This window comes from Notolepis coatsorum, assembly GCF_963971535.1.
Source record: "Notolepis coatsorum genome assembly, chromosome: 2".
NCBI lineage: Eukaryota > Metazoa > Chordata > Actinopteri > Aulopiformes > Paralepididae > Notolepis > Notolepis coatsorum.
The window spans coordinates 194,721,043-194,739,824 of NC_140166.1; the positions used below are offsets into that span (position 1 = coordinate 194,721,043).

The 18,782-nt window shown below is 43.5% G+C and overlaps 1 protein-coding gene across 2 annotated transcripts in view; it reads left to right on the forward strand.

Moving 5' to 3' along the window:
* zfr2 (zinc finger RNA binding protein 2) overlaps positions 1 to 18,782 on the forward strand; it is a 61,913-nt gene that overhangs the window by 39,240 nt on the left and 3,891 nt on the right. Inside the window, exons 10-18 of one of the 2 annotated variants that reach the window (XM_084308680.1) lie at positions 3,564 to 3,709; positions 4,872 to 4,928; positions 6,694 to 6,820; positions 7,729 to 8,063; positions 10,669 to 10,837; positions 12,099 to 12,273; positions 15,276 to 15,364; positions 16,566 to 16,661; positions 18,313 to 18,424. In XM_084308680.1, coding sequence (XP_084164806.1) covers positions 3,564 to 3,709; positions 4,872 to 4,928; positions 6,694 to 6,820; positions 7,729 to 8,063; positions 10,669 to 10,837; positions 12,099 to 12,273; positions 15,276 to 15,364; positions 16,566 to 16,661; positions 18,313 to 18,424 — 1,306 coding nt within the window. The remainder of the gene's footprint in view (positions 1 to 3,563; positions 3,710 to 4,871; positions 4,929 to 6,693; positions 6,821 to 7,728; positions 8,064 to 10,668; positions 10,838 to 12,098; positions 12,274 to 15,275; positions 15,365 to 16,565; positions 16,662 to 18,312; positions 18,425 to 18,782) is intronic. The other variant, XM_084308681.1, reaches the window with a different exon arrangement.

The window sequence follows — 18,782 nt, forward strand, 5'->3', positions numbered from 1 at the left end:
GCGCGCTGAGATATGAACGACTAATGCTTGCTATATCTAGGTCGACCTCGGACGTTGCTATGTAAATACGCTGATGTTATTGAAAGTGTAACTATATAACGTTAATGCCACAAAACGAATGCCTTTGTTATCATAAGTAGTAACTTTTGATGCAGTAGTGTGTGTGTGGGGCGGCGCTGTTCAAAAGTGTCAACGTGTGGACCAGATTGACGCGACACAAGCCTCTTGGGCAAAACATCACGATATCCACGATACGTTTAAAAAGTGTATCGTTAATGAACTGTACCCGATATTTATATAATATCGTCATATCGCCCAGCCCTACCGTCAGGCCATGTGATCGCCGGCAGCATTTCCTCACCAGTCATCGGATTCTGGTAGATCGATATGCACATTGGCTAATCATAAATCCCATTATTCCACGCTGAAAAAAACTTTCGGCAAGCTGATCCAAGATGGAGGGTCTTCTTTTGGAATCAAGGATCTATGATCCGCCCACAGAACTGTAAAAGCATTTTCTTTTTTTATCCCATCAATGATACTGCAGTGGAGCGATGGCGCCCCTAAGCGGATCTGGCCGGTACTGCATGTTTCGAAAATCAAATATGTGGAAAGATCCTGCTAGTGGATCGGGTACCTAATAAGCGTTATAAATATGGAATAAAACAATAACAACTTGCCACGAGTATATACGTGGCTCTGGTCCACAACGCTATTTTTCGAAACACGTATATACTCGTGAACGGACTCCATAGTGTTAAAGAAATACGGTATCCAGCGTCGCATATTAACCTATTTATAAAGCAAGGTTATCAAAAAGAAATTGACGCCTTTTGGTGTTTAATCCATAACGAAGTAATCGGACAAAAAGAATAAGGCCGTATCCTATCCTCTGCATTGTTTCTCCAAGTAGTCCTCGGCGTCTTCCGGCGAGGAGAGCTGGACCTTCATTCCATTTTTATCGATGATGGAAAGCTTTGCAGGGTACCGCAGTGTGGGCTTGAACCTTTTCTCATAAAGTAGAGGCATCGCTGATTTGTAACAGGCTCGTAAAGTTACAACTTCACGGCAGTAATCCTCGTAGAAATAAACTGGTTTCCCGTTGTATTTCAGAGTACCCTTCTTCATCCGTGCCTCCCGGATAATCATATCTTTTATTCCAACTTGACGTAGGCTAGCAATAACCACCCTAGGCTTGTTATTGGTGTTGTTGTTTCGGGTGCCAATTCTGTAGCACTGATCTACTTCAGGTGACGTAGAGAGGATATCTGGACCTAGAATTTGAGCTAACGCTGCCGCAAACGAAACATTGGGTGGTATACAACTCACTGACTCATCCAGTCCCACTATACGAATGTTCCTTTTGCGGTTTTGGTACTCGAGCTCGAATATCTTAGCTGTTAGCTTCTCGTTGTTTCCATCAATCTTATCTGTTAGCTTCTCGTTGTTTTCATCAATTTTAACCGTTAGCTTCTTGTCGTTTCCATCTATGGCTGCGTCAATCACATCGAATCTCTGCGTGTGTTCGATAGGGATGGGAATTGATAAGATTTTATCGATACGATTCCATTATCGATTCTGCTTATCGATCCGATTCTTTATCGATTCCCTTATAAATAAATAATATGGAAATGCAACAGAACTAAGCTTGTTAGAATAACAACATGCAACTTGACATTTCTGATTGTCATGTATTATTGAGCCCCCATGTCAGAAAAATACAAAAACTGTAAAAAATGTATTAACTATACTTGACTTACTTGACTTAAACCCTTTTGCTCTTTGGGGAGCATAGGTCATTCATGAAATCTCTCCAGCTGGTTCGGTGTTGGGCGATTAACTATACACTTAAATAAAATAATGTATTTGAGAACTAATTTAATCTATTGAACTGTAGTTGCATTCAACAGGTCGTTATTGCAAAAGAGAATTTGCAACTGTCGGAAAAACATGGCATCGATAAGAGGAATCGATAGTCACGGAGGCATGCGATTCCAGGAATCAGACAATTAGGAACCGGTTCCCAATCGATTCCGATTCTCGATTCCCATCCCTAGTGTTCGACCAAGCAGGCTTCCACTGCTGCAGTACGTTCGATATGTTTACCAGCCGATGCCCTTAACTCTTCGATGTTGGATTCGATAGCTTCTGTGTTAGCTTCAACTTTATCGGTTAAGGTCTTTATTAGCTTAGCAAGAGATTCTATATCTGCGGTGGTTGCGGTGGCGGTGGAGATAGTGGCAGTCTCGGTTGCTTTTGTCTCGATTTCTCTTGCTCTGTCACGCACAGTGCCTGTATCCCAAATCGGGTCGTCTGTAGTTGCTTTAGTTCCCTGTTTCTCTTTTCTTGTTGTCATCTTGATTCTTTCAGTCAATATAGTTAGTTGAAGATCTCAGTTGATATATACGTCGAGGTTTAAACGCATTGGTGGTGTAAAAAGAGACTTTTAAAAGCAAAATAAAAATAACAGGAGAGGAGCTCTGTCCAATGCGACTTACTTCATTCTCAAGCTAAACCGGAAGTCCCGTAGGTCTAACTTCAAGTCTAAGGGGGGACGTGCTTTTGCGGTCGCAGCCCCTGACCTCTGGAACAGCATCTCCATGTCCATAAAATCTTCCCCCTCCATCGAGTCTTTTAAATCAAAACTCAAAACCCACCTATATCGCCTGGCCTTCCCTGACTCACTTTGACTCTTGCCGTACTTGTTGACGTGTTGTTCTGTTTTTCCTTTGTCTATCCGTTGATTTTATTTTATTTTTCAGTTTATTTTATACTTTTCTTTGTACTTAGCTTAGCTATGTGAAGCACTTTGGTTGACAAGCGTCATGTTTAAACGTGCTATATAAATAAATTTGATTGATTGAAGTGCAAAAACCCTGTGATCAAAAATCCATTTTAGTCTTATCTGCATCACTAAACCACATTAACTCAAAGTTTTTACACCTGTCAAATAACTTTACGCAACTCATAGTATAGTGGACAATAAAACATAAAATGAAACTCCTTCTCAATATCGATACCACAGTAAATATAGATCCGCTCCTCTTCTGTGACCCCCCGGTAATGTCTGGTCTTGAGGTGTAGGGGCAAAATCCCAGAGCAGAGCAGAGCTGGGCACACAATGATCTTTGTCTTTTTGATAATGGAGCACACACATATTTTTCATTTCTATAACAACTTTTTATTGTGCTAAATGTTCTTAGTTTTGGTTTATGTAGTATTTCCTGTGACCATTTAATCTGATGTATATTAGACAAGGCGTCCTTAACCAAGGAGATGCAACAGTATGAATGTGTTGTCAACTTTTATTCTTGTGGAAGGAAACAAATATTGGGGATTATTTTTTCAAATCTGATATTATTATTATCATTCTATTCTATCGAGGAGGCATATTCTAATCATTCCAGCTCTGCAAAAGGTAACATTTATTAATCCAGTCTGTTGACATTATTCTGATAGATTTGTGCCCTTCCTGATGACTTGTCATACAGAACTTGTAAGTCGCTTTGGATAAAAGCGTCAGCTAAATGACTAAATGTAAATGTATTCTCTCTCTTTTGCAGAAGAAGGTAAACCCAGAGCTTCCGGTGGACATCAAGCCCAGTAACCGAGCGAGGAAGCTCCAGGAGGGCAAGCTGAGGAAGCAGAAGCAGAAGGCTGTGCTGAAGAGACAGAGAGATGATGAGCAGCGATGGCACATGGAGATGAGGTCAGAGTCGCTGTTAAAACAGGCTGAACAGTTCGGCTGACAACATGGGTTCCTACAGAGTTAGTTAAAACAGGCTGAGCAGTTCGGCTGACAACATGGGTTCCTACAGAGTTAGTTAAAACAGGCTGAGCAGTTAGGCTGACAACATGGGTTCCTACAGAGTTAGTTAAAACAGGCTGAACAGTTAGGCTGACAACATGGGTTCCTACAGAGTTAGTTAAAACAGGCTCAACAGTTAGGCTGACAACATGGGTTCCTACAGAGTTAGTTCAAACAGGCTGAACAGTTAGGCTGACAACATGGGTTCCTACAGAGTTAGTTAAAACAGGCTCAACAGTTAGGCTGACAACATGGGTTCCTACAGAGTTAGTTCAAACAGGCTGAACAGTTAGGCTGACAACATGGGTTCCTACAGAGTCATGGTTAAAACAGGCTGATCAGTTAGGCTGACAGCATGGGTTCCTACAGAGTAGGGTTGCACGATTCTTGCTCAAATGAGAATTGAGATCACGGTTCTCTCTCACGATTCTTATATTTTTTTTGTATTGCACTATTTCTTTAACAGACAACATAACATGTATCAAAGTGCTTGACTTAAACTTAAAAGTATCTTGTAACATACAAACTCAAGTATTTTCCTCTCTTACGCCTGTGCACAGGCGTCACAGCACTTTGCTCTCGTCTGTCGGCTCAGGGCTGCATTTTTCGCCGATCATCCAATACACCGCTCAAAGTTGAATTTTCCGCCTTTCGATCGCCACCACACTTTTTGCACCAATTGCGTGCTTCGGGTCTCCAGTTACAAGACGATATATCCGGCGAGCGTCATTTGACAAGCGCTCCGTCAAAGACCACTTCCGGTTCTGACCGGACCTGAACTGACCAATCACCGCTGATGGCGAAAATGATTGACCACCTTTGTAGCCAACGAGCGTCCGCTCCGAAAGTGATCCCACACGGGCGGGTGAAAGTGGGGGAAGGTTGACAAAGAAGACTCTAGCGTCAGAATGTTATGAAGAGGATGGCCATTTTGGATAATAATGCTGTATTTTTACGGGTGCACACATTACAAAAACCTTTCTACAAAACTAATTTTCCGTGGGATTTTTATAAACTTTGGACTGTATGACTATAAGACCGTTGGAACCATTGTGTTTTCCAGCTCCTACCTCTCACCTGGAACCCAAAAACAGGAATATGGCGACAAGTCAACACAAAAGTAAGAAAATATATTGAATGTTGAATTAATAGTGTGTTTTGCTTTACATTGTGTAAGTGTGATTCTTGATATCGCAACTGGGATTGTTCCGAAGCAAATAAGTCAACATGTGAATGCAGTGTGACCTGAATGCATAGGGGAATAGGAGCCAGTGTTTTAATGCAACTGATCTCCATTTTGACACAAATGCATTAGAATCATCATCATTTATAATCGAGATCGCAATTCTTCTTTTTAAGATTAATCGTGCAGCCCTACTACAGAGTCACAGTTAAAACAGGCTGAGCTGTTAGGCTGACAACATGGGTTCCTACAGAGTCACAGTTAAATGCATTCCTCTTTTCCTTCCAGTCTGTGATGTTGAATTAGCAGAACATGGGAAATACTTTTAGGACGTGGTCAGTAGAGGGGAAGTTCTAACGTTCGTCAGCTGGCTGTGGGACTGACTCATGTGGTCACGGCATTAAAAGGGCACTTTGCCACATCGCCATCCCGAGAAGTTCCTCTGGGTGACATCACTGCGAAGTGAACTGCAGTTTCTTTCTCAACCATTTCTTCAACTTTCCTTGAATTGGGCCTCTACTACAGTTGAAAATCGCTGAGAAAAGAGTGTGCAGTTCGCTAGAGGTCTGCTCCCCTCGATGACCGTGACGTCACCCAGAGGAAATTATAGGATTACGGTTGAAAATAGGCAAAGTGGACGGTCAGGTGGCGTAGCGGAGATTGTGCTTGTCACCAATGCAAGAGGCTGCGGTCTCGACTCCCGGAGAGTCGGCATTGCCTTGGCTCGGGCTGATCGCTATACTACCTCGTTTGGCTGAGTTAGGGGGAGGGGAGCCGTGGGTGGGTCCTGGGCGTTGTGGACAGCAACCCCTACAGTTCGGTCGGGGCGCCTGCTCAGCGAGGGTAGGATCTGGAGAGAGGTAGTGCGACCTTCCACACGTTACACTCTCCCGGTGAGAATCTGCACGGCCAGGCTGGCTGCCGGCTGGCTGCACATGCGTCGGAGGAAAGCATGCAACAGTCTCCGGCCTCCCGGACCAACAGTAGGGGGGGGGGTGCGCAACAACCAGGAAGGGGGTTGGGAATTGGCATAACGACTAACAGTGGGATGGGAGAAAAATCGGAAAAAAGGAGGGGAAAAAAAGATAATAAAAAAGAATAATAAATAGGCAAAGTGCTCCTTTTTAAGCACGTCACTCGTCTTGTCCTCTTTCACACGTGTATTGATGATTAGTAATCTTAATTATATTGGGCAGGAAGTTCACGTCCGTCATCTGACGTTAACATCATCTGAGGATATTCATATAATCTGTACTTTTATAGCCAGATCAGAGACCAGTACACGTATGAGTGAGCGTATGAGTCACTCTTTATCCTTGCTATAAACCTGACTCTTTATAACCTTGCTATAAACCTGACTCTTTATAACCTTGCTATAAACCTGACTCTTTATAACCTTGCTATAAATCTGACCTGAACTTGCTGTAGTGGTTGCAATAACTATGATACCAAGCTCTGTAGACAAAACTCTTTAACATGAGTGAACTTGGTTTTAAAATCTGGATCTCTTTGCAAACTGCAGATAAATTGATTTCATAGAAAATATACATTTAGCTGGAAATCACACAAGAGTATTAAGCAGTCCACGATTTCGACTGTAGTGGTTAGATGGAGTGAAAAGGTAAATCTAGACCAACGCCTCATTGACTTGTGATCTGTTGACTGACACCTGTGTCTCCCTTCCCTCTCCCCTGCCGTCTAGGCGCTATGAGGAGGACATGTACTGGAGGAGGATGGAGGAGGAGCAGATGTACTGGGGGGAGCAGAGACGTAGGATGCCCCCCCCTCCTCTGATGAGCCGTCCAGGCATGCCTGTACCCCCTCTATTGGTGAGCCTCACTACCGCTGGCATGTTGCTTTGTCCTGTGACTTTTTACTCTGTTGAGAATCTAGAAATCCTTCATCCTTTATAGTAGGTATACACAGCTGCAGCTAATATGACTATTGCCAGTTCTGGCTCTCTGGCACACATACATTAAGTGTGACCATTACTAATCCTATGAGCTGTAGAGTGTTTAGTTTACTCTGCTATGACAAGGGTCCATTAGATGAGTGTAGTTGTCCAGCCCAAGATTTGCGATGGAGGTAGTTTTCAGAGAGCGGTATAGGTCTAACTATGAGTTGGTTCTGGAAAATGTTTTGCACTTCTGACATTATATTCACAGAGATGTGGTGATGATTTCTGTTCAGATATTATATATATATATATATTTAATAGCTATAAAGTACTATACTTACATTTACATTACATTTTGTCATTTAGCTGACGCTTTTATCCAAAGCGACTTACAAGTTCTGTACGACAAGTCATCAGGAAGGGCACAACTCTTATCAGCTGAGTAACAATGTTCATCAATGAACAGTTACTCAGCTGATAGAGTTGTGCCCTTCCTGAACAATGTTCATCAATCTTAATATAGTGTGTATTTCTAGCAACCCTTCCCCTATCCCCACTCAACTCCAACCCACATCTGACCAAAACAAAACATTTAAACAAAGTGCAGTACCAAGAGGGGCTATTTTGCTGTGGAAAAGGACATTTTTACAGATTTGTCAATTGACCTATCTCAAAATCGGCCCTCTTTTCTTGGTCGTCCAATCACAGCTGTTGCTTCCCTTGGACAGTTTGTAAATTTGTCCGAGGGAAGCAACAGCTGTGATTGGACGATCAAGAAAAGAGTGTGGGGCTTGCTTGAGAGGTAAATTAAATGGACTTCATCACCTCTCTTCCCCTAAGCCCGTGCGTCGGCCGGACTCCCCTGACGATCGCCACATAATGGCCAAGCACTCCACCATCTACCCAGTGGAGGACGAGCTCCAGGCCGTCCAGAGGATCGTCTCCCACTCTGAGAGGGCCCTCAAACTGGTGTCAGACACCCTGCTGGAGAAGGAGACACTTCCTGCTGCTGCTGGTGCTGCTGCTGGTGCTGCTGCTGGTGCTGCTGCTGTTGCTGCTGCTGCTGCTGCTGTTGCTCCTGTTCCTGCCCCTGCCCCTGCTCCTGTTCCTGCTGCTCCTGTTCCAGCTGCTGCTACTTCTGCTACTGAGGATGGAGAGGAGAAAGGGGAGAAAGGGTAAGAGCCTTAGTAGGAAACTTTGTGGCACTCTCCATTTCTCGAGGTGTGAGTTTTGTCAGACGTTTACTGAGAATTCTATTTTGTAACTAGAACTCTTATTAACCTGGTTTCGCCCTGCCTACGCATGCCGTATTTTCAGACCAAACAGTCCTGGGGACTCCCTGAGAGGAACAACCCTTGGGGGAGCTCCCCCAAGAACCACATACCTTCAAGGCTTGTTTTCTGTTTGCATTTGTACCACCAATAGATAGGCTGAAGTGACATAACTTCGTAAGCCAACCCTGCTTCTGACAACACTAGATTGATCAACTTTCAACTAAGTATTTCCTGGTTGGTAACAAGATGAGAGTACTAAAATGGCCAATAGCAAACTTTAATTACTATAGGAACACTTCATCTTTTTGGGAAAGTAACTTATTTGCCGTCTTCCCCAGAGTCTGACAAGAAGATAGGTTCCCTTCTCATCTCTGTGCATGCAGTACAGAGAGATACCCGCAGCACACTAGCCAGCTTACGCAATGATTGGAAGTGGATATGGACCATTAGCCTACCGTCAAAAGGAACAAAATACACTTTCCAACAACTCCAAAACTTCTTCTTAGTTACATATATAAACGGCTGCATTTATATAGCGATTTTATCCAAAGCGCTTTACAATTTGTTCCTCACATTTGACCCATTCACTCACACATTCACACACCGACGGCGGAGGCAACCATGCAAGGTGCCAACCTGCACATCGGGAGCAATTATGGGTTAAGTGTCTTGCTCAAGGACACTTCGACAGGAGCGGGAATCGAACCGGGAACCTCCGGATTACCAGACGACTGCTCTACCTCCTGAGCCACTGTCGCCCCCTATGTAACAAGACATGTTATTTATGACTTGTGTATTTAAAATGGAATGTTGTAATTTTCAAAGCAGATATATAGTCGGAACTATTTTCTTGAAGAACAACCGCCGACTGGTTGCAGAGATTGCCGCAGCTAAGCTCACTGAGGTCTGAACATGACATCTGGACCAATAACCAGGTCTGAACATGACGTCTGGACCAGTAACCAGGTCTGAACATGACGTCTGGACCAGTAACCAGGTCTGAACATGACGTCTGGACCAATAACCAGGTCTGAACATGACGTCTGGACCAGTAACCAGATCTGAACATGACGTCTGGACCAGTAACCAGGTCAGAACATGACGTCTGGACCAATAACCAGGTCTGAACATGACGTCTGGACCAGTAACCAGGTCTGAACATGACGTCTGGACCAGTAACCAAGTCTGAACATGACGTCTGGACCAGTAACCAAGTCTGAACATGACGTCTGGACCAATAACCAGGTCTGAACATGACGTCTGGACCAGTAACCAGGTCTGAACATGACGTCTGGACCAGTAACCAAGTCTGAACATGACGTCTGGACCAATAACCAGGTCTGAACATGACGTCTGGACCAGTAACCAGGTCTGAACATGACGTCTGGACCAATAACCAGGTCTGAACATGACGTCTGGACCAATAACCAGGTCTGAACATGACGTCTGGACCAGTAACCAGGTCTGAACATGACGTCTGGACCAATAACCAGGTCTGAACATGATGTCTGGACCAATAACCAGGTCTGAACATTACTTCTGGACCAATAACCAGGTCTGAACATGACGTCTGGACCAATAACCAGGTCTGAACATGACGTCTGGACCAATAACCAGGTCTGAACATGACGTCTGGACCAATAACCAGGTCTGAACCAGTAACCGCACACTTGCGTCACTCATGGTTCCTCTGCCGGGCGAGTCGCTGCCCTGAGATGGGAGCTAAAGAAGCCCCTCAAAACAGGGTTCAGGAACTAGGATCGTCTTCAGTTCCTGCAGTGCAAACACATGATCTATGAAAAAGTCCCTCTGGAGGGCGACTGGGTGGCGTAGCGGAGATTACGCTCGTCACCAATGCAAGAGACTCCGGTATCGAATCCCAGTCTCAGCATTGCCGTCGTACTGGCTCATTTGGCAGAGTCAGCGGGTGGAAGTCGATGGGTGGGGATTGGACGTTGTGGACAGCGACCCCTACAGGTAGGTTGGGAGACGCCTGCACAGCAGAGACAAGAAGTGGCGAGGGTAGTGTGAGCCTCCCATGCGTTACACCTCGCCAATGAGAGTCCGCGCTGGGAGGGCGAAAAGATGTGACAGGCTGCCTCCTCGTGTGCCGGAGGGAACACGTGATTGCAAGGCTTCTATCCTCTCTACAACCGACCAGTGGGGGGCCGGGGCATAGTCGAGCAACCTTCAAGACAGGGGAGGGGAGAATTGGGATACACGAAATTGGGATGGGAAAAAAAATAGAAAATAAGGAGAAAAAGTGGATTAAAAAAAAAAAGTCCCTCTGGTCCGAAAATGCCTTAAGACTTTGTTTAATCTATTTCTGTGAAACAAGCCCTTTGACTTTTAATCTCCATCTTATTCTTCCCTGCAAGTATATGCAAACGCACAACCACAGTGTAATTCTTTCCTTGTAGAAAATATTGTAAATGGGTCGGTCTCTCTCTCTCTCTCTCTCTCTCTCTCTCTCTCTCTCTCTCTCTCTCTCTCTCTCTCTGAACAGTGCTGAATCTGCAGGACGGCTGCTGAAAGGCGTGATGAGAGTTGGTATCCTGGCCAAAGGTCTGTTGCTTCATGGGGACAGGAATGTCGAGCTCATCCTTCTGACCGCCAAGAAACCCACCATCTCCTTACTGAAGAGCATCGCCAAGCAGCTTCCCAAAGAGCTTGCTGTAAGAAAACTCTCCTTTCCTTTTTGATCTGTACATGAATGATTATGAATATAATCATAATAATATCATGATTGTATATCATGTAGTATTTATATTGCGTGAAATGTTTTTATTTATTTTTGCAACCAAGACACAAAACTGTTCCCTCAAAGTATCACTTTTTGTTTTACTTTTCTTTGCCATACATACATCTAGCCAACTAAAACATCCAGCTCTTGAACGGGAATACCATTGGATTCCAGAATGGACCTGTCTCAAACCCTGCCCTCTTTTCTTGATCCTCCAATCAACAACTGTTGCTTCACTCAGACAAACAAACAGTTTTGATAGGAGGATAAAGAAAAGAGGGCAGGGTTTGAAATTGGAACAGTTTCATTTGCATTAGTTACTAGAGTATGGCCCCCTACAGACACGCAACCACAGAGGAGGTTGTCCATCCCTCAATCTGTAATGTCAGACCCATGTGCTGCTACACTGAGAACTGATTGGATGGATGGATGGAACTACTTTGAATAAAGTAAAGCTTTGTATGCAAGAGCTGCAAGTATACAGCTCCTGACTGTACAGTATATCTTGATGGCAGATTAGGGATCTTGGTTCTTTGGTTCCTAGCTTTTGTGAGAGTTGTTTGCATTCATTAATAATTGTTGATGAAATAATGAAATGTTCTAGGCCATAGGAATAAAGTGTGATTTTATTTTTGTATTTTTTTAACCGGTGTTCCTATTTAGGGCTGTTCAGGAGACCCATGCGAGAAAAGAGTGTTGCTGCTGGAGACTGATGATTGTGATGTGTTGCTACTCACTACTCTTCCTCCCTCCTGCTCCAGTTGTAATGAATGTTTCATCTGAAGTGCTTTTAACTGATCTTTAGATCCACTGCCTGCTTTTACGACACTAGAGTCCTACAGAGTGAGACTGGGCCATTTTCCTTATTTTTTTTATTGCTTTCTTTAATTTTTATAAATCACTCCCTTTATTATTTATTATAGTTAAGTATACGCTACATTACAAATGATGCTGGCACCCAAGCTTGAGAAAATACCATTCTCTGTATAGCTTGTCCATTTTCTATAAAGACATTTCAAATCTGAATTGTGATTTTTAGAAACCATTTTTGTATATCGGACGGGTCAAAAACATCTAATTATCCCTCCATACTTAAGACCCTCCTTTTCCTGTCTTTTTCAAACAAAAAGACAGCCCGTACGCACCCTTCCTCCTCTGTAGTGAGTAATCTGGAGTGTCCTTTTAACCGGCAGACATTTTCTGAAGATCAGTATGAGGTGCAGGCTCACCCTGAGGAGGCCAACATCGTGATATTTTCGAGCAAGGAGCCTACAATGCAGGTGACCATTTCTCTCACCTCGCCGCTGATGAGGGAGGACCCTGCCACAGAGAAGGACAAGCAGGCAGGAGGAAAAGCGGCTGAGAAAGGTTAGAGAAGCCAAAGCTTTTCAGTACCAGACCACCAAATGTTAGCACTGTGTGTGTTACACTATAACTCCCCCTCCCAGCCCTTCGACCAGCCTAAACCCTTAGGCTGGGAAAAACTTCAAAATCGCAGGAAAACCAGAGTTGGGACTTTTAACCAAGCCCACACAAGCAAGCAAAAATACTACGCATCTATTCTTCTTTTCAACCCCTTTCCCCTTTAGAAGAAAAACATTGGTTCTCCCATTCATTTGTCCCACTTGTTTTCATTCCTCCCATCATTTGCAGTTACATTAGTTCCCAGGGTTCTTACTTTCCTCCAACATGGGAATCTAAAGCCGCGCTCTCCGACCTTTCTGTGCCAGTAAGGGTGTGTGTTTATCTAAGAACACACGATAAACGGTGAAAAATCATGATGAAAACGGACAGAAGTGATGATCAATGTTCAGATAATGCCCAGGGATGAGGATGCTCCCAAGATAATTGCTATGACCAATAGGAATACTCTTATTCTTAATACTATAGGATTTGGAAGTGTGCTTGTCCCATTCTAAGTTTGTCTGGGTGGGGATAAAACTGAAGGGTGAGGTCCAGTGACTTCCCACTCCCTAATCTCTCATCCCTGAAACATAAAATGGCATTATCATTACTGATGAGGTGTTGGAGTGTCTTTATTTCCCCTCACAATGGTCACTGTTAAGATAATGGTAAAATTAGATTAGTAAATCCACTACTATTACTTCCACCCCATTGCAGGGCAGATCATTTTCAAGATCATTGTGATACAAACACTCCTTCACCTACAACAATTAAATGTGCTGATCAGCATTTCATATCGATGCATTTTTTTCCCCATTTGGAAAACATGTTAGAAATGTTTTCTGTGGCCTTTTATGCTTTTTCTATTTTGTTTGGGTTTGTTGATCAGTGTCTTGATCAGCAGACCTAGGCAACCCTATGGCTATTCTGAAGTCCACACTAGTATACACATACCACTAAGAATAGTGTATACAAATAATAATGAAAAAGTACGAAAATAACTTTGGCCCGTGTGAATCAAGCTTTTCAGAGTGGGAGCACATCTTAATCACTAAGATTAGAGGGACAGGGCTGTTCCTACATGTCCTACTCCTGCTCTTACTAAGGCATGATGAATACAGGCTATTGATTCTCAGTGGTATGGTAGCGTAGACTTCCAAAAGGTAGCCTTGTTTAATGTATTTCCCCTGTAAAAGATCTTAAAGATCCCCTCCACACGTGTTTTTAACACTTTAAAAATGTTTATTATTAAATAACAATTTGTTTGGTTTGTTTTTTCCACCAACATTTTTAAATAAACTACTAAAAATGGTTTAGCAGCATCCTCACACCTTTGCCCTCAAGGATCAAGGGCGGGTACTGGGTAGGGTAGAGGTCTAATCACTTGCCTACCAGCGCAGAGACCCAGGGTTCAAATCCCGATGTCCACAGTATCTCCAGCTTGGCAGGGTTCATGGGTGGGAAGCTGGTGGGGTTGTTGCAACAGCACCTCCTATGGTCAAAATAGTGTGAACCTCTGTTGTGCGCGTTGCGCTCTTCCAGTGAAAAACAGGTGAAAAGAAGCAGCTGCCGACTCCACATATATCGGAGGAGGCAGGCGGTAGTCTATATCCTCCCCAGACCAACAGCAGGGCAGCACAACAACCGGGGGAATTGGCATAACGACTAAATTGAGGGTTTGGGAGAAAAAGGTAGAAAGGCAAAAATAGAATTGCAAGGATGTATGAAAGCCCCGACCCCTTCTCACTTCACGTCCTCCCCAAAGTTTTCCACCTAAACGGTTTGCCAAACATTTGTTTCTGTGCATAGATCACTAGATGTATAAACTTATAATACAAGTTTCACATTCGCGGCATTTCCTAGATGAGTGTGGCCAGCTGAGCAATTATGACCATGATAGGTTTGCAGGATTAGTTGCATCACAGATTTTGAGGAAGTTTAGAGCTCCCTCCCCTCCAGTAGAACAATGTGAAAATGGCACTCTGGTGACAAGTTCTGCTCAACTAACAATATGTATAGTCAAAGCCATGCCTCCCATGAGGAACTAACTGTAGAACACATGTTTTTGAGTGGAGGGGACCTTTAACAACCTGCTCTTGCTACAGTGCTAGTCAACGTGGACGTCAACGTGTGGAAAGCCCCTAGGCTTTTCTGATGAAAGATTATCTCACCACAGTTGACTGACTACTAACCCACCAACTACAATGGATCGCCTGGAAATAAGTGGTCCTTTGTTGTTTTTAGATGACGAGACTATTCCTATACATGTCAATTTGCCATAAAAAATTATGTGAACAAGGGTAGATTGTCTTGGATTATATGATTAATTGATATTTTAGGCATACAAAATGTCATTCTTTGAACTAACTTAAACTCATGTCCTATCATTCATAGTACACACAATAAGACTGTCCTACATTCAGCCCTATTGATGAAATTACCCTGGCTTTGTCATATTTAAATTTAACAGATTTGACATCACTGAAAATATTTTCTTTTGTCAGTTGTTGAATAGTATGATCTGTAAAGTGCTGTTTTTGTTCTTGTGCCTTTATCATCCTGGGATGAGTTTCCTAAAAGCTTATTGTAAAATAAAAAATGTTTACAGTATATTCATAGGTATAAAACAAGGTATATTTCTTTATGATGCTGATGACATAACGTTAATCCTAAAATTGTCTTATTCTCTCATCCTCCCTCACTTCTCAAATTAAATTAAAGAATTGTGTCTGGCTATCTGACCAGGTGCAAATAAGATGAGATCTGTCGAGGCACCAAGCATGAGATCTTTTTTTATAGGAAAGATTAGATCACTGCTTGAAATCTTTTAGGAATCTCACTCCCGGTCAGTGAAATGTATCAGTAACGAGCCATCGAGTCAATAGTTTGTATTACCTACTATGATCGATAAGCTATTTTCTGAATCCAGCAGTAAGCCATGAGCCAGTGTACATTCTCTCTGCCAGGTGTGGCTGTGAGGGAACCTACTGATGTCCTGAACCAGAAGAAATGCCTAGAATACCTGGCTTCTCTCCGACACGCCAAATGGTTCCAGGTAAAGACTTCAGCGGCAACTACCTCGCTACCATGCTCGCCCCCGGTCTTAATGGTGGGATTGTTTCGTACATGGAGCACTCTGTAAGATTTTCCATAGACTGTAGAATCTGTACACAATGTCAACAATGGGACACACATGGGTGCATGCTTACCAGCTGTTCGCCTGTTTTTAATGCAACATGCAACACTACTATCACCGACATCTAAGAAGGGAGATCCCCCCCCCCCCCCTTGAATTGGCCCTTATAAGGTTTCTCTCCTCAACATTGCCTGTGGTGCATTTTTTCCTATTGTTAGGTTTTAGTGAGTTTTTTTTTTTTTTTTTTAATCTACTTTTTCCTCCCATTTTCCATATTTTCTCCCATCCCAATTTCGTATCATCCAATTCAACCCTCCCCTGTCACGAACGCTGTTTCTTGCCTCCCACAAGCCGGCTGCAATGTGGACTAAGTCATACATAGCACAAGTCCCCTCCGGTACTTGAGGTAACAGCAGTCGCATCTTTTCACCTGCGCAGCTCGATCTCTCAATGGCGAGGAGTAACACGTGGGAGGCTCACGCTGCCCCTGACACTTCCTGATTCTACTGCGCAGGCGCACCAACCGACCTGTAGGAGTCGCTGTCCACATCGCCCGATCCCCACCCATCAGTTTCCCACCCCCTAATACGGCCAATGTGTATTAGTACGGACGACCAGCTAAACTGAAAGCAAATGTGGAGCGCTGGGCTCGAACAGGCAAGCCCAGCGTCTCCAGATTTCGTGGCGAGCGCCTTGCCCACTACGCCACGTAGCCGCCCGTTTTAGTGAGTTTTTCTTTACCTTCGCGTGGGGTACGTCTGGGAGTGTTGCATGCATGCATTTATTATTTATTTTGAGTTTATGGACCTTATGGTATTCTTGTTTTTTCTTGACTTACTGTGTTTTTTTCTTCTTGGCTTGTTTAAAGAAGATGTGTCTCTGTTAAGCACTTTGAGTTGCACTCTGTGTATGAAAGGTGCTATATAAATGAAGATTATTATTATTATTAACAATGCCAACAATGCCGGCCCCGACAAAAGTGATGTCTTTAAATAAAAAGAAATAAAGATTCCTGCACTAACATTTACATGTGAAGAATTATTCCAGTCTATGCCGTAAGTACATGTGCTGACTGTACTAAATAGAATAAATTTTGGGGGGACGGTTTACTTTCTTGTAGGCTCGTGCCAACGGTCTGCAGTCATGTGTGATCGTCATAAGGGTACTGAGGGACCTCTGCCAACGTGTGCCAACCTGGGGCAAGATGCCAGCCTGGGTGAGTGGCTTCTCTTCAAACCTTTTCTTTTATCTGCCCATTTCACCTGCCGGTGCTTCAACCATCCATCCATTTAATAGACTGTTAAGTGAATATCATGGACCTAGAACAGTCTCCGTTGAATGGGTTTATGCCATAGACATCCTTTTAAAATATATATATTTTTAACTCCTGTACTTCCTGAGGAAACTGAAAGGGGCAGGGCTTGACACCAACATCCTCAGATCCTTCTATAGATGTGTGGTGGAGAGCGTACTGACCTCTTGCATCACAGCATGGTATGGCAGCTGCACAGTGGCAGAGAAGCAGGCGCTACAGAGGGTTGTAAGGTCTGCACAGAGGACCATCGGATGCAGCTTACCAGACATCTCTTGACGTTTACAACAACCGATGCACGGACAGAGCAATCCGCATCATGCGTGACCTCACCCACCCTGCCCATGAACTGTTTACCCCCCCTCCCCCTTCAGGCAGGAGGCTGCGCAGCATCCGGGCAAGAACCACCAGGCTGAAGAATAGCTTCTTCCCGGATGCTGTGAGACTACTGAACAGTTCATCGCAGCTCATCACTGCCATGCCTCTGCACACTGCACCGTAGCACTTTATGGCACCTATCTCTCTTTTAATTGGTGAATCAAATTAGCTTTATTGAATTAAATCAGTTTAATTGAATTAGACTAGGTTTTTATTGAATTAGACTAGGTTTTTATTGGATTGAATGGATTCGTTTTCTATTGAATTAATTTGTTTTTTTACTGAATGATTCGTTTTACTGGATTTTTATCTATTTTTATAGTTTGTCTATCATGAGGATCAGTATTTATTTTAGTATTTATTCTAGTTTAGTATTTAATGGCTATAACCAAGACCTGATGTAACTATCTCGTGCTTCCATGTCACATGGAAAAATGACAATAAACATAACTTTTTTTTTATCCACTTTCTCCCATTTTTCTATATTTTTTCTCCCATCCCAATTTCGTATCATCCAATTCAACCCTCCCCTGTCTCGAACGCTGTTTCTTGCCTCCCACAAGCCAGCTGCAATGTGGACTAAGTCATACATAGCACGAGTCCCCTCCGATACTCGAGGTAACAGCAGTCGCATATTTTCACCTGCGCGGCGCGATCTTACAGCGTCAGGGGTCTGCGCTTTGGAGGGGCCCATCGCTTCCTGATTCTACTGCGCAGGCGCACCAACCGACCTGTAGGAGTCGCTGTCCACAACGCCCGATCCCCACCCATCAGTTTCCCACCCCCTAATACTGCCAATGTGTATTAGTACGGACGACCAGCTAAACTGAAAGCAATGTGGAGCGCTGGCAATAAACATAACTTTGACTTTGATATTATAATAATAATAAATATATATTTTTTACTGATAATAAAAATGAATGTCTTAAAATCCTGAAATGCGGACCATTTGAATCCCAAGGTGGAGATAGTCTAGCAGGCTGTCATTTAAAATGACCAGGATTATATTTGGTGCAATTATTTTGAATTCTCAAACATTTGTAATCGCTCCACAAAATATGTGATGACAGCCTGCTAGATGAGTACAACCACCTGATTCAAATGGTTTGCATTTGAACATTTCTAAATAATTTTCTTTTGACAATGCCTCTATGGAAAAATGTGTTTGTTCCCGCAGGCCATGGAGCTGCTGGTAGAGAAGGTCATCAGCAGTGCTACGGGTCCTCTCAGCCCAGGGGAGGCCATGCGCAGAGTCCTGGAGTGCATCTCCACGGGCATACTGCTTCTAGGTCCGAAAATTAGAGCAACATACACAATATCACCACACCAGACAATACATCAGTGTTAAAGGAAAACACCAACATTTTGGGAAATTAGCTTATTTGGCATCTACCCTGGAGTTAGAAGATACATACCCTTTTTCTTCTCTGTGCATGCAGTAGGAGTAGGAAGACACGCACCGTTAGCCTAGCGTCAGTCACTGGAAGTAGGTTCCTCCATTAGCCTAGTTCCCAACGTCTTCCTACTCCTACTGCATGCACAGAGAAGAAAGGGGTATGTATCTTCTTGTCTAACTCTAGGGTAGATGGCAAATAAGCTAATTTCCCAAAATGTTGGAGTTTTCCTTTAAAGGAAAACTCCAACATT